Source organism: Kogia breviceps, chromosome 15 (genome assembly GCF_026419965.1).
Source record: "Kogia breviceps isolate mKogBre1 chromosome 15, mKogBre1 haplotype 1, whole genome shotgun sequence".
Lineage (NCBI taxonomy): Eukaryota > Metazoa > Chordata > Mammalia > Artiodactyla > Physeteridae > Kogia > Kogia breviceps.
The window spans coordinates 72,621,183-72,637,079 of record NC_081324.1 but is presented as its reverse complement, the minus strand read 5'-3'; the positions used below and the strand labels follow the sequence as shown (position 1 = coordinate 72,637,079).

The 15,897-nt window shown below is 44.2% G+C and overlaps 1 protein-coding gene across 7 annotated transcripts in view; it reads right to left on the bottom strand.

Annotated features, from left to right (window-relative positions):
- CORO1C (coronin 1C) overlaps positions 1 to 15,897 on the bottom strand; it is an 83,465-nt gene that overhangs the window by 8,266 nt on the left and 59,302 nt on the right. For all 7 annotated transcript variants that reach the window (XM_067015000.1, XM_067014999.1, XM_067015003.1 and 4 more), the window contains 4 exons: positions 5,757 to 5,886; positions 2,526 to 2,707; positions 1,235 to 1,354; positions 281 to 385 (listed from right to left, as the gene is read on the bottom strand). In XM_067015000.1, coding sequence (XP_066871101.1) covers positions 281 to 385; positions 1,235 to 1,354; positions 2,526 to 2,707; positions 5,757 to 5,886 — 537 coding nt within the window. The remainder of the gene's footprint in view (positions 1 to 280; positions 386 to 1,234; positions 1,355 to 2,525; positions 2,708 to 5,756; positions 5,887 to 15,897) is intronic.

Sequence of the window (15,897 nt, the reverse complement as noted above, 5' to 3'; positions counted from 1 at the left end):
AATCATCAGGCAGCAGGAATGTGTCCTGAGTTCAGTGTGGGGTCTTCTTGTAACAACTATCACCTCCTGACACTTGAGTCAGGCCATGTAATTGCAAGGCCTGGGCCTTAACACTGAACACCAGGAGCGAGAACCCTCTGGAGAGTCTCTGAGGCCCTCAAAAGCTTGTACCCACGGAGCACTATTCTCTATACAATTGCTCATCTACTAAATCTCTGAAGGATAAACTTTTCTTCTTACAGGATTAAATTTAAGATCAAACAGCAAAATTACTGTTTACCTTTCCACATAAGTAAATGATACTGGTGTCAGGGTCATAGAAAGGTAGCAACACCCCATTGCTAGTGTCCATTTCATGAAGAGCAATTGGTTCCTCCATATTTTTCTGGGAGAAAAAAATACACACACACATACATTTTTAAAAGGTGAATTTTTATAAGATGATACATTTTTCATCCCTAATTAAGTTAGCCATTTCCCTAAAATGAAAGTTTAAACAATGCACATATGATATTCATACATGTAATTACCAATAGGAATACTAGATGAGATCCAACTCACTGAAAATTGTGTTGATTTGGCAACATAATCAATGCACACATTGGTGTGATCCCATGACAGAGATGAGAGCCTATCTCCTTTGTGACTGCTTTCTTTTTTAAAAGTACCTTTTTCTTATTACAAAAATAAACTCATGTTTTTAAACATTAGAAGGTACAAGAAAAACATAAAAATCATCCCATATTCCGTAATCCCACGGTCCAGTGGGGGGCAGAAACAATTACCATTTTGGCCTATTTCTTTCCAACATAGAAGCACACACAGATTGGGATCATACCATATATGCAGTTCAGTACGTTTTTCCCACTTGTGCTGTCATGAACATTTTCCCAAGCATGACTATTTTGATTTAGACATTTGATCATGTTCTTTAGGAAATATTTTAACTAAGTTTAGAACTTATTTCCCAAGTCTAAAACACTGGATTCTTCACGCATTCTTTCTAAATCTACAGTCAACATAGACTCCTTGGGAGTATCAAGAATGCATTTTTAAAATATATTTCACAGTAAGTCTCCAGTGAGGATGAGAACTTCACATCCAACTTAAGAGAAGCAGGAGTTCAGCAAATGACACTGAGAACCCTATCATCTACTGACCAACCCAAAGGCCCGCTCAGAAAAGAGAAAGCTCGAGGCTGGGGAAGGGGTGGCAGGGCTGGGAAGGGGCGTACCGGATTCCAGAGGGCCAGCTGCCGCTCACTCATGCGGCTGAAACCAGTGGTAAAGACGTTGCCGTCAGCCAGAAAGATGGCCCTCATGGGTCGGGCTCCTTCATGTGCTTTCTCCTTCTCCTGGGCGAGAGAGCAAAGAGGCAGCTTACACAGTCAGACTGCAGGAAGGAAAAGTGGGGGAGAGCGGGGTCTCAGACAGCGAGCCCCGCCACCCCACATGGCACTCACGTCAAAGGTGTGTGTGTGCACATACGTGCACGAGCGTGTCAGTACTGGCCACCTCCCCTCCCTGAAGGAGGAGGAAACAAAGCGATACCAAGGGATCTGGCCAAGGCCCCTCGGCTGGCAAGCAGGCAATCACGCCAGGTCTGGACTGAAAGGCCTCAGTCCTTCCACCAGCCCCTGCCACCAACCCAAGTCCAGGCTCTGCAAAAACAAAACACACAAAACGGCTCTGCCAAGCCTTTGTTTCTCAAGAGTATGATAATAACCTGAAGGTGGATAGTCACTACAGCATCTAGCAATTTCATAGGACAGAAAGTCGAGTCTGGCTAACCCGTTCCTTAGCCTCATATCTTCGGCGGGAGCCCACCAGCCCCACCCCTTGGAAGGTTCTAGTGCAGAAAGCACAGGGTACGGGGCCTTGATAAGCACCAGCCATGCCTGTCACCCGACTCTTGAGAAGTATCACCGGCCAAGAGCCACCTTCTCAGAGAAGGGCCGTGACGAGGCACTGAGTGGGGTGGAAGTGAGGCACCTCTGGATGCAACACTTGCCGTGTCAACCTGACTAAAGGCCCGAGTGTCCATCTTTTGCCGTGATGTGTGATTCTGGGGAGGCCTAGCTCAGGTGGCAGAAATGGGGACGCTGAGCTGTGGAGAGAACCCATGGCATCTTGTCAGGCCCTTTAAAGACCGTCTGGGGAGCAGGGGAGGGAATCAACAGATCCATCTGCAGTCCTAAGCCAGCATGCAGTAAACTCTGTGGGTTAGCTGCTCTAGACTTGCACATTCTTAAGTAAACTGATAAAAAAAACTGTTTCTTTGTGAGAAATGGTCGCCAAGTGAGAGGGAAGGCTTGGGTAAAAGCTAGAAATGCACAGCTCTGGAGAGAAGGGCAACTGGGAGACAGAAGCCTGGCCGGGCCTTTTCTGATTCACAGTTTGTTGTCTGCACACAGCAAGGGTCCATGGACCGGCAGTCCCAGCCCCTGCATTCTGCCTTAAAACGCAGAAAGTTCTCACTCCCTAAAGCGCTACACATACTGGGGCTTTTGTCCTAAGAATACTTACAGCAACAATCTCCTGTTTCCTAGGATCGATTACTCTCACTTTCTTGTCTTTGGAGGCTGTGCAGATCAGACTACCGTTCCGGTTCCAGCTCACGTTGTAAATCATGTCCGAATGTATATCGTCCAGGTTTAAAAGGGCTTCCCCCGTCCCCACGTTCCAGATGATGATGGTGTTATCACAGCCTGAAAGCAAGCAGAACCACACCCCTCAGGGATGAGAAACACGTGCACAATAACACATTTGTGAAAACTATTGATACAAATACAGGAAGGATAAACACACCTATGTACTGAAATGGAGATGCTAATTATACGAAGGCGTACTTACTGGCAGTCAAAAACTGATGTGACCAAGAAAAAAAGAAATTTGTGTAAAAGAAACACATTAAAGGAAAAATACAGCTAGTGAAGTTTGGGCTCATGTGAAACAAACAAAAACACCAAACAAACAAACAAAAACAAAGAACAACAGGAAAATAGAACCCTATGGGTTTTTTTAAGAGTTAACTGGGCTGGTGGACCCTGAGTGATCTTAAGTTTCCTTTTCTAGTAAAACAAGCATCAGAACGAATACAGCTTCTTTCTTTTCCAGAGGAACTAAAAGTAAAGGGTTTAAATGGTGGTTTAGGAGGCTCAGGACAAAGACTGGATAGCAGGTTATTCCCATCAACGATGCTGTTAAGACATGGTCTTGCACAAAAGCATGTAAATTACAAGTGAAGGGAAATGCCTAGCCATCTGCTCAGAGCAGATCTTTATCTTTAAAAGGGGAGAAAAATAGGCCAAGACTGGCCTGATTTGAGAAGCACAAACTGTTGTCAAGTAGGCACGTGAATTCAGAACCTGATCCCCAAAGAGGCCACAGGTCCACTGAGCCACAGCCCCTCAGCTCTTCAGCTCCACCCTCCCTTCCCTCCAGGGTTGGCCCCAAGGCCCCAAGGCCCCTTTAAAAAGAGGCACCATTTGCTGCTTCCAGGACATTAGCTCAAGGATGAAGCAAAATAAAAGATGGATATCCTGAAGATGGATTCTTGTCAATAAGCCAATTCTGCAAGCACTTAGAAAAATTAGCCACTAATAACCAGGACACCTAAGTTACCTAAGGTCAGAAGTAGGAAATGGGTGAAAAAAACTGTACGACAGACAGTATGAAAAGTTGGAGCTAAACTCTGCAATGGAGATTTGACCCATCCTCTGCCTCGTTCATTACAGGCAAATGAGTAACTTCAGCCACTGTAGATGGATCACATAGTCTTAAACTATGCAAAACTATGCACAACGCTGCAAACAACCATTCTCCTCTGCGTGTAAAAGGGAGACTGAGCTCAGTCTGCTGATGATACCCTAGATTTGACCTCGAGGAGGTGGCCAGTAGGGTATTTTCCATGAGGGAATTCCACCTTTGGAATTGTTTTCTCTCCTTATCAGACTGAGGTTCTGAGTAGAACACTGGAAGGCTTCCCAGTTATAGTCAATTGTGATTTAAAAAAAGAGAGTCTTAATTTTTTTTTTTAAGTAGTTCTTGGTTTAAATAGGTACCAGGCATTAGATTTTTTTTTTTTTTTTTTTGCTGTATGCAGGCCTCTCACTGTTGTGGCCTCTCGCGTTGCAGAGCACAGGCTCCGGACGCACAGGCTCAGTGGCCATGGCTCATGGGCCCAGCCGCTCCATGGCATGTGGGATCTTCCCGGACCGGGGCACGAACCCGTGTCCCCTGCATCGGCAGGCGGACTCTCAACCACTGCGCCACCAGGGAAGCCCCAGGCATTAGATTTTTAACTTAACTCACTACGTCACAAATACCCTTCATACCCAGTTTAAAAACTGAACTGCTCCTCTCCTTTTTACTGGTTTGGAGAAAGATCTTTAAAATTCTACCACTAACATTAGCACTGCTTTTTTTATAAGCCAATCTTATTAAGGTATAGTTTGCATGCAATACAATGCACCCATTTTAAGTATACATTGGTTAAGGTGTTTTTTTTTTTTTTTCTTTTTTTGCGGTACGCGGGCCTCTCACTGTTGTGGCCTCTCCCGTTGCGGAGCACAGGCTCCGGACGCGCAGGCTCAGCAGCCACGGCTCACTGGCCCAGCCGCTCCGCGGCATGTGGGATCTTCCCGGACCGGGGCACGAACCCGTATCCCCTGCATCGGCAGGCGGACTCTCAATCACTGCACCACCAGGGAAGCCCTGGTTAAGTTTTGATACATGTACATATTCATGTAGCCATCATCACAGTCAAGATCAACATTTCCATCACCTCACAAAGCTCCTTCCTGTCCTTTGTATTACTCCTATAAAAGCAGATAAAAATCTCAGATTTTAGACAAAGAAAAAGATTTCTTTAAGATGAAACTTGGAAACTACACAAGTGGGAAGCCAATAGGAACACTAGGACTTGGTCACAAGGGTTCACTGCAGTGCTATTTAACAGTGAAAAATCGGAAAAACCTCCATGTCCCCAAATAGGGGACTGACTAAATAAACAGAGGTATTCAGACAATGGACTATTAATGGAGTCATTAAAAATATCATACAACAGGTAATGGCACCTGAAAAGGACCACAGTGTATCAGCAAGTGCTGAAAGCAGGTGACATGTAAAGTGTCTGAACCTATCTTTGTATGTAAAATTGTTTATGGGCACAGAAATATCTCTGGAAAGAAACATCAAAAGGGTAATAATGATGTTTCCTCTGGGTGGTGGGATTGTTTTCTTTCCTCCCTTTTGTTTATATATATATTCTCCATAGTATACATGGACTACAAGTATAAGGAGAAAGATGAAAGTATTTTTTAAAAGGAAGGAGGGTATTTGACTAACAGGATTACCCCAAAGTTGGCGGCAACACCAAAGCTGGAACCCAGGGCTCTGGGCTCCCACTCGGGCTCCTTCTACTACATCAGGAATAACTACAACTGAGGGCCATGGAGGCATGGAGGGCCCCAGCAGGAACCACGACTCTGCTGAAATGTGATTATGTAAGTAAGCATGTGTCTGTTCCTAATTCTAGGCAGGAAGTCCACAGCTTCCACTGGCTTTGCCCAAGTGGCCTTGACACACACCCATGCACACGGGTGCTGGGGAACTCCCACATTTAGGCGCCCTGTTGTGGGTTCCAATGATCTGCTTCACAACTGCCAGCCCAGTCAGCACCGTCTGCTGCTCCCTCCACACAGAGGCCACGAGAAGCGAGGGCAAGGGGAAAGCAGAGGCCAGCTCGGCTCCTACCTGCACTGAGAAGCACGTTGCGGGCCGTCGGGTGCCAGGCCACGATGCCGACTCTCTTTGAGTGGCCTTCTAAAATGACCACGGGCTCAGTCAGGGAAAGGGTGAGTCCGTTTTCTGGGATCTGCCATACCTGTTGGCAAAGGAAGAAAGGTCATGCACATGAAAGCGGTCAGCTTTCGTTATCACAGTTACCGTGACCATCCAGTGGGAAGCCTTGCTCTGCATAAACAGAACATACAGTGGTCTCTGGATGAAAGGCAGAATGTGGTGAAACACGTACAGTTGTTTTTCAAATGCAGTAGGAGAGCAAAGAGCAGAATATCCATAAGGTCTAAAAATGTTAGACCTCTCTGCTTTTACTTACTATTAGTAGAGATTTTATTTAAAATTCCCCGTTAAGTTCAAAACTCTCCAGTTAGAAGCATACCAAAAAATTGAAAGAAAAATACAAAATGACTGAAGCACCCATGAAGAGAGAGACACATTGGAGTGAAAACCCCTAGCTAAGTCCATGATTCTTGAGGGGAAAGCAAACTCCATCCACCAAACCTTCTTGGGGGATGGCGTTGTTTTTCAAACATCATACTTTCTATAATTTTACATTGAGAAAATGAAAAGATACCTAATAGCTTTGTAACATGTACTAAAGAAATCTTCTTACAAAAGAAAAACATTAAGTGGACTTCATCAAAATTTAAAACTTTTGTGTTTCAAATAACACTGTCAAGAAAGTGACAAGACAACCAACAGAATGAGAGAAAATAATCTGCAAGTCATATATCTATCCAAAAAGGGACTTTTATCTAGAATATTTAAAGAACTCTTACAACTCAACAATAAAAGGAAAATAACCAAATTTTTTAAATAAGCAAGGAATCTAGATGTTTCTTCAAGGAAGTTTATGAACAGCAAAAAAATACATGAAGAGCTGCTCAACATTATTAGCCATCAGGGAAGTAAGTGCACATCAAAACCACAATCAAATATCACTTTATATCCACTAGGAGTTTGGAATCAAAAAGACAGATAACAACAAGCATTGGCGAGGGTATAGAGAATTCAGAGCCCTCATACATGCTGGTGGGAATGAAAAATAGTGCAGCCGCTTTGGGCAACAGTTTGGAAGTTCCTCAAATGATCAAACACAGAGTTACCTATGACCCAGCAATTCTACTCCTAGGTACCTACCCAAGAGAAATGAAAATATATGTCCACGCTAAAACCTGTACACAAATTTTACAGCAGCATTATTCATAACAGCCAAAAGGTGGAAACAACCCAAATGTCCAGCAGCTGATAAACGGATACACAAAATGTGATACGTGAAGGAATATATGACCACAGAAAGGGATGAAGTACTGACACACGCTACAACATGGATGAAGCTTGATAATGTTAAGAAGCCAGTGATGACAGTCTACATATTGTAGGATTCATGTATATGAGATGTCCAGAAAGGAAAATCTATAGAGACAGGGAGTAGATTAGTGGTTGCTTAGTGCTGGGGGTGGGGGAGGGGTGCAACAGGTAAAGAAAATCGGGTTTCTCTTTTTTTGGGGGGGGTTCTTTTTGAGGTGGTGAAAACATTCTAAAATTGTCTGTGGTGATGGTGGTACATATCTATGAATATACTAAAGACCACTGAATTGTACACTTTAAATGGGTAAGCTGTATGTGAATTATACCTCAATAAAGCTGTTAAAACCAGATATTAAGTAACATTTAAGTTTGTGAGCAGGCTAAAGTTTAAAACAATTATCTTCTTCTGTATGAAGATTAAAATGAGTAAATCTTCTACCAAAAAAGATCTTATGGAACTAGTTCATAACAAATTTAGAACTTGCCAGTGGGAAAAAAATCATACTCAACAGTGGAACAAGTGAGAAACAGAATTTTCCTTTGTTGGGGATTTTTAAGGAGGAGACAAACAACTGTCTGTTTTCGACTGCTTGGTGGAAGGCAGAGTCTGAATTAGGAGTGGTTAAGGTTCAGCTCGGTTCTGTTGCCCTGAAAAAAATCAGAACAAAAATGTTGCCAGTCTGAGGACTGCAGGAAAGTCGTGAATTAAGTGATTGTTCATAAACCTGCCTTCTGAGGGCGTAAGTTTAGGACGTCACCTAATTTCCCCTGCGTGCTCATCATTCAGCAGATTTTAAACACGGCAGATATGAACAAGCATGGAAGGCAAAGGGAACCTACCTTGCCTCTCTCAACCCCTCACCCAGACCACTGCCTCTCTCCACCAACAAAACAGACTCTGAGTGTGGGCATCTGTTACCCTCCAGAGCTGTTTGCTTTCACCTATTTTTATTCAAGGGTTTATGAACAGTAAAACAGCTCCACATTGAACTTGGCTATTTGAATGTAAAGCAGGACTGAAACTGTGAATAGAAGGAACAGAAAACAACTACTGGTTTAATCAAAGCACGAAGCCGGCAGAGAAACAATTATGAAACAAGACTTCAGAGACTCAACAGGAAATGCATTTTGCAAGATGAATTCCTACTCAGGCTTAGGACAGAAAGCGTGGTAATTCCACCTGCCGTCTCCAGGGGGCACTGTGACCATGGGCTGCTGGGTTTTCCCACAAGGATCGTAAAACCTTCACTGCCTGAATGACCGAGATTAAGCAGTGCGTTTTCTAAATCCCTAATGAGGCGTGGAGTGATGGGAGGCTTTGGATATAAGCAGCATTTCCTGTCTTAAACATGAGAGCTCATAATGGGACTTCATATTTTCCTTTCTCTAGCCTCTTCATCCATCTTTTCCTTGGATGGCGAGGAGATGTTAATGATGGAACAAAACGTTTATTATATTATTTTAAAAATGAGGAAACTCTCTGTCCCTTTCTTTATCTCACTTTTGGCAGGTTCCATGGTTCCCTCAATGAAGCTTATGTATTTCATCCAGGCATCTAACCCATCTCACTACCTCGGTTACTCACTTGTGCAGCACTTTTCTTGAGTAGCCACCGTAACGCAGGCCCGTTACCAGGCAAGTGGGGAAGGACAACTAAACCCAGGTCCTGCTCTCGAAGGGTTTACGATCTAACAAAGCAGAGCTGTCTATGAGGCCGAAAGTAAAAAAGACAGCAAAGACAAGCGGATGGATGGAGCATGGGCTCTGGAGCCAAACAGACCCTGGTTCAAATCCTGCCCGGGCCTTTCACTGTGATGGTACTGGGCAAACAGTTCAACATCACTGCACAGGGAAGCATCAGTACCTGTGCTTCCTAGGGCTGCTGTGAGGACTGAGTTAAGAAAGTCCTAAATAGTGCCTGGCACATGGTCAGTGCCCCCAGTATGGTGCAGAGGTGAAGAATATCCTGATTCTGCTGCATATCAGCTGTATGACCTTGGGGACATTCACCTAACCTATCTGGGCCTTGAGTTTCCTCGTCAATAAAATGGGAATAATAATGAACCTGCACTCACTGGGGTTGTCTGGAGACCAATATGGTAACATGAATCTAAAGCACTTAGATGGGACTTCCATGGTGGCGCAGTGATTAAGAATCTGCCTGCCAGGGGTTCCCTGGTGGCGCAGTGGTTGAGAATCCACCTGCCGATGCAGGGGACACGGGTTCGTGCCCCGGTCCGGGAAGATGTCACATGCTGTGGAGCGGTTGGGCCCGTGAACCACAGCCGCTGAGCCTGTGCGTCCGGAGCCTGTGCTCCACAACGGGAGAGGCCACAACAGTGAGAGGCCTGCCTAGCACACAAAAAAAGAATCCGCCTGCCAATGCAGGGGACACGGGTTCGAGCCCTGGTCCGGGAAGATCCCACATGCTGCAGAGCAGCTAAGCCCATGCACCACAACTACTGAGCCTGCGCTCTAGAGCCCACGAGCCACAACTACTGAAGCCTGTGTGCCTAGAGCCCGTGCTCTGCAACAAGAGAAGCCAACATAACAAGAAGCCCGTGAACCACAATGAAGAGTAGCCCCCGCTTGCCACAACTAGAGAAAGCCTGCATGCAGCAACGAAGACCCACAACAGCCAAAAATAAATAAACAAATAAATAAATTTATAAAGCAAAAAGAGATGGAAGGGGAGAAGGAAGGAAGGAAATCAAGGATCCAGTTTCAAAATAAAAAACACAGATGCAGAGAGCAATTTTCTAAAGAGCTGATGCTCCAAAGAGGCTGGCTGAGGGGCTGACAGGGAAAAGTCACCAGAGTAAGAAAGATAACACCCGCATGAGGATTCCCAGAGGCAGGGGAGAGTGACCAGAAAAGCCTGTATGATGAAATGCAAAGACAGTGGCACTCTGGTCTCTGTGGGGAGAAAGATGGCCTGTGGGGAAGGGTCGGCACATCTGTAAGTCCTTCCACATGAAACGGACACAGCCCTGCTTCGGGCCTACTGGCCCTGCTCACAGGCCTGTCGGTACGCAGCTCTCTGCCCTCTGTAGGGCTCTCTGCTGCAGCTGGCAACGGCCTTCCAGTTTGGACTAGAGAGGTTGCAGAAGTCCCATTCGGTCCCTGTTTAGTTTTCTTGTGCGTAACCTGGGATGCAGCCTGGTGTGGTGGAAAGGATGCTGGCCTGGAGCATCAGAAGACACGGTCTCCACCAGAGCTGAGACACTAACTGGATGTGTCAGCATTAAGAAGGGGCCTCACTTCCAGGAGTCTCGATTTCCTCGTTCCATACGGGGGACAGCAGCGGCTCTGCCTCCTCAGGGGTAAATAAATGCAAAGGTCAAATGAGCTGATACATTCTGCACCCCCAAGCACTACCCGAATGTGAACTACTGCAAACGGGGTGACCTTTGACAAAACTGTCACCCCCTGGGCCTGTGTTTCCTGAGTGGTAAAATGGGACACACTCCTGCCTTACTGTGGTGCTGTTAACAATGGTTAAATATAATCACCACATAAAGGCTTAAAACGGCACTTGGCAAAAAAAGGATCTACTATATGTTCATGATTATTTTTCTTGCTGGAACTGTGATCCCTATGACCCCAACATGTAATTTTAAGTCTGGACAGCAGGATTCTATGGAATGAAATTAATTTGTCTTCAAATTAATTCAGCCCTGTACCCAACTGCAGGGCTGTTTATACCCAAGATATCATATGTGTGAAAGCTCCAGTTCATGCCCGGGCCAATTAGCACAAATGAGATCGGCTCTGATTTCCAGGCTGGTCCGTCAGCTTCTCTCTGTTCTGCGGCTGTGGCTAGGACTCTCATACCACTCGGCTCTTCCAAAAACGTATGCAGTGAGTAGAGAGGAAAAGTGGCATCAGACACCCTCTTGCTGTGCCCTCAGTGGGCGTCTCAGCATGGCAGCCACTACAAGCTATCCCCTCTCCTCCTGATTTTTTCTTTTCTTTTCTTTTTTCAAAATAATACTGTGTATTCCTGGAATTTTCTATGTGGACGACACATTACTATGGCAATGTTTTGTCTCGTTTTGTTTTGAAAGAAAGGAAAAAAACCACAATTAGTCTCTAGGATTTCCAGATGAAAAAGTGAATCAATCGGTGAAAACCCAACATGGTTCTGGAAAAAACAACTTTAAGCATCCATTCAGGAATGACTGTATCACTGGCATCCTTTTCCCATGTGAATTTCTAAATATGGAAAAAGGACAGTTCAAGAGAACAGTTCTAACAAGAAAAAAAGCGGGGAAAGTTAAGAAAAGTGGGTTTCTCTCAAGTAGTCATTTTAAAGTACATTTATTTGACGGTTTTATTTCTCAAACACAGAGCAAATTTAAAGCAAACACAAAGTGTTTCCAGACACTGCCTCCCTGTTTTTTTTTTGTTTTTTGTTTTTGCTGTACGCAGGCCTCTCACTGTTGTGGCCTCTCCCGTTGCGGAGCACAGGCTCCGGACGCGCAGGCTCAGCAGCCATGACTCGCGGGCCTAGCGACTCCGCGGCATGTGGGACACGAACCCGTGTCCCCTTCATAGGCAGGCAGACTCTCAACCACTGCGCCACCAGGGAAGCCCTGCCTCCCTGTTTTAATCACCTATCGTGAACTTGCTACCAGGTTAGGCACTAGAGTTACAGCAATAAAAAGGGCTATGCCCCCAAAACGCCGCACTTGTAAAATGTAGAGGAAACGAATTCCAAAGGCAGAATGAAGGAAAGAGCTGATCTAAAGAGACAGGGAGAGTCTGAGATTCTGCAGCAGCTGCAGAGCAGCAAACCCCCTGCAGAAGCCACTGATCCAGCACCCCAAGGGGCAGGATGCAGAGAGTCAGGACATCCCTAAATGAACCATGACACTGAGAACAACATTGGTTTTGAGAAAATCAAGAAGTGAGAGCTTGGTTCCGATGTGCCAAGGTTGTAATACCCACTTGGCCAATGGCCCAGACACAATCTGCACAGAATGGAAATAACAAGAAGTGCTGCTGAATGACTGAGTAGGACCAGAGTCCTGGGGAATATGCTCCCATCACCAACCACATCACTTCTACCTTTATTTCAAGGCAAAAACTGCAATAGGAAAATTTACAACAGAAGCAAAAATGGGTAAAATAGGGAGTTTATATTTGTTGATCTCCACAGGAGTTTAAGACTGATTTGAGAAAAGGGGAAAGTGTCCATTTAAACTTCATCATTTGGGACCAATCAGAACATCCTGGTAAAGGCAAATAAGATGCTCCTCCTGCAAGATCTTTCCTTCTCCCAGACTCTGGAAGAACCAGTCAGGCAGCACCACTGTCTGAATTAGCCAGTTTTTGCATCTGTGTTTGCAGATAAGGGACAGTGTTGAATCAACATCATTCACTAAACTTACCTTGCCTGGTCTTTTATTTTATTTATTTATTTATTTATTTTTGGCCGCACCACTCAGCTTGTGGGATCTTAGTTCCCTCACCAGGGATTGAACCCAGGCCCTGAGCAGTGAAAGCACAGAGTCCTAACCACTGGTCCGCCAGGGAATTCCCCTTGGCTGCCCTTTGTATTATTTAAACACTGTTATTTTCTTAGAGCTAAAATTTTCCCAAGTAAAATATTTAACAGCTACAATCTTTAAAACTCTCTGTGAGGAGAGTTAGAGAAAAGAACTCACAGTACCAAAAATCTGGAAAACTAGGAGCAGAGTATAGTTTCTGGGAAGAGGGTTTATATCATTGCTATCTGCTCATACAAAACACCACTTCAAAAGTAGTACACCAGGACTCCCCTGGCGGTCCAGTGGTTAAGACTCCGTGCTTCCACTGCAGGGGGCACAGGTTCGGATCCCCGATTGGGGAACTAAGATCCCACACCACATGCCAAGCAATGCGGCCAAAAACCAGAAAAAAAAAAAAAAAAAAGGTAGTACACCAAAGGCAAACCATGCCAATATAATTTACTTTTCGGCTGCTTAAAGAAGCCATCTCTAAAAGATGGAGGAATGTACCATAAGGCTGGCATTCCCTCTCTAAAACTGCAATCAATGTAACATGACTGCCACAGAATCAATTCTCACACAGTGAATAAATCACTGCTTAAATGCAGAGGACATAAGGGAATTATACTATAAATACAAAAAGTATTTTTTTTAAATTAAGTTAATCATTTTACAAATCATTTGGTAAACTGGTTCTACTATGTTTTTTTCTACTGAATTATTTGCTAAAGATATTCTTACTACCATGAATCCACTATAAGTATATATCAAAACTCACTGTAAAAAATAGTAACTCATTATACTTCCTTGATCCTCTCAACTGGCTTGTTTATATATATATATATATATATATATATATATATATATATAATTTTTTTTTTTTTTTGCGGTACACGGGCCTCTCACTGTTGTGGCCTCTCCCATTGCGGAGCACAGGCTCCGGACACACAGGCTCAGTGGCCATGGCTCATGGGCCCAGCCGCTCCACAGCATGTGGGATCCTCCAGTATCGAAGCAAGAACCCATGTCCCCTGCATTGGCAGGCGGACTCTCAACCACTGAACCACCAGGGAAGCCCTATTTAATTTAGTTTTTTAAGCATGTAAGGCAACTGAGGCTGAGAGCATTTAAGTGACCTGGGCTTATCTCAGCATCCTTTCTCTACTGGAGCTGGGCCTTGATATCCATCTACACTTGCAGGTCCGGGGCTATTACTACCAGGAGGCTACGCTTGGGAAACTACAGAGCACTTTCCTACTTTTTTTAAAAAAAATTAATAATGTTGCTGTTTGAAATCATTTGCTTTGTTATACACTGGTCTTTCATCTTCAGGAGAACAAAGGGGAAAATGAGGTATTAAGAAGCAGGTGGGGGGCTTCCCTGGTGGCACAGTGGTTGAGAGTCCGCCTGCCGATGCAGGGGACACGGGTTTGTGCCCCGGTCTGGGAAGATCCCACGTGCCGTGGAGCAGCTGGGCCCGTGAGCCATGGCCACTGAGCCTGCTCATCCGGAGCCTGTGCTCCGCAATGGGAGAGGCCACAACAGTGAGAGGCCCGCCTAGCACCAAAAAAAAAAAAAAAAAAAAAAAAGAAGCAGGTGGGGAGAGGGCATACAGCAGAAGCAAGAAGAACTACAATTCTGCAGCCTGTGGAAGGAAAAACCACATTCACAGAAAGATAGACAAAATGAAAAGCCAGAGGACTTTGTACCAGATGAAGGAACAAGATAAAACCCCTGAAAAACAACTAAATGAAGTGGAGATAGGCAACCTTCCAGAAAAAGAATTCAGAATAATGATAGTGAACATGATCCAGGACCTCAGAAAAAGAATGCAGGCAAAGATCAAGAAGATGCAAGAAATGTTTAACAAAGACCTAGAAGAATTAAAGAACAAACAAACAGATATGAACAATATAATAACTGAAATGAAAAATACACTAGAAGGAATCAATAGCAAAATAACTGAGGCAGAAGAACAGATAAGTGATCTGGAAGACAGAATGGTGGAATTCACTGCCATGGAACAGAATAAAGAAAAAAGACTGAAAAGAAATGAAGACAGCCTAAGAGACCTCTGGGACAACATTCAATACAACAACATTCACATTATAGGGGTCCCAGAAGGAGAAGAGAGAGAGAAAGGACGTGAGAAAATATTTGAAGAGATTATAGTTGAAAACTTCCCTAACATGGGAAAGGAAATAGCCACCCAAGTCCAGGAAGCCCAGCGAGTCCCATACAGGATAAACCCAAGGAGAAACATGCCGAGACACACAGTAATCAAAGTGACAAAAATTAAAGACAAAAATTATTAAAAACGACAAATAACACACAACAGAACTCTCATAAGGTTAACAGGTGATTTCTCAGCAGAAACTCTACAAGCCAGAAGGGAGTGGCATGATATATTTAAAGTGATGAAAGGGAAGAACCTACAACCAAGATTATTCTACCTGGCAAGAATCTCATTCAGATTTGCCAGAGAAATCAAAAGCTTTACAGACAAGCAAAAGCTAAGAGAATTCAGTACCACCAAACCAGCTCTACACCAAATGCTAAAGGAACTTCTCTAAATGGGAAACACAAGAGAAGAAAAGGACCTACAAAAACAAACCCATAACAATTAAGAAAATGGTAATAGGAACATACATATCGATAATTACCTTAAACATGAATGGATTAAATGCTCCAACCAAAAGACACAGGCTTGTTGAATGGATAAATACAAGACCCATATACATGCTGCCTACAACAGACCTACTTCAGACCTAGGGACACATACAGACTGAAAGTGAGGGGATGGAAAAAGATATTCCATGCAAATGGAAATCAAAAGAAAGCTGGAGTAGCAATACTCATTATCAGATAAAATAGACTTTAAAATAAAGAATGGGGCTTCCCTGGTGGCGCAGTGGTTGAGAATCCGCCTGCCAATGCAGGAGACACGGGTTCGTGCCCTGGTCCGGGAAGATCCCACATGCCGCGGAGCAACTGAGCCATGGCCGCTGGGCCTGCGCGTCCGGAGCCTGTGCTCCGCAACGGGAGAGGCCACAACAGTGAGAGGCCCACATACAGCAAAAAAAACAAAACAAACAAACAAAAAAAATAAATAAAGAATGTTACAAGAGACAAGGAAGGACACTACATAATACTCAAGGGATCAATCCAAGAAGAAGATATAACAATTATAAATATATATGCACCCAACATAGGAGCACCTCAAGACATAAGACAACTGCTAACAGATATAAAAGAGGAAACTGACAGTAACACAATAGTGGGGGACTTTA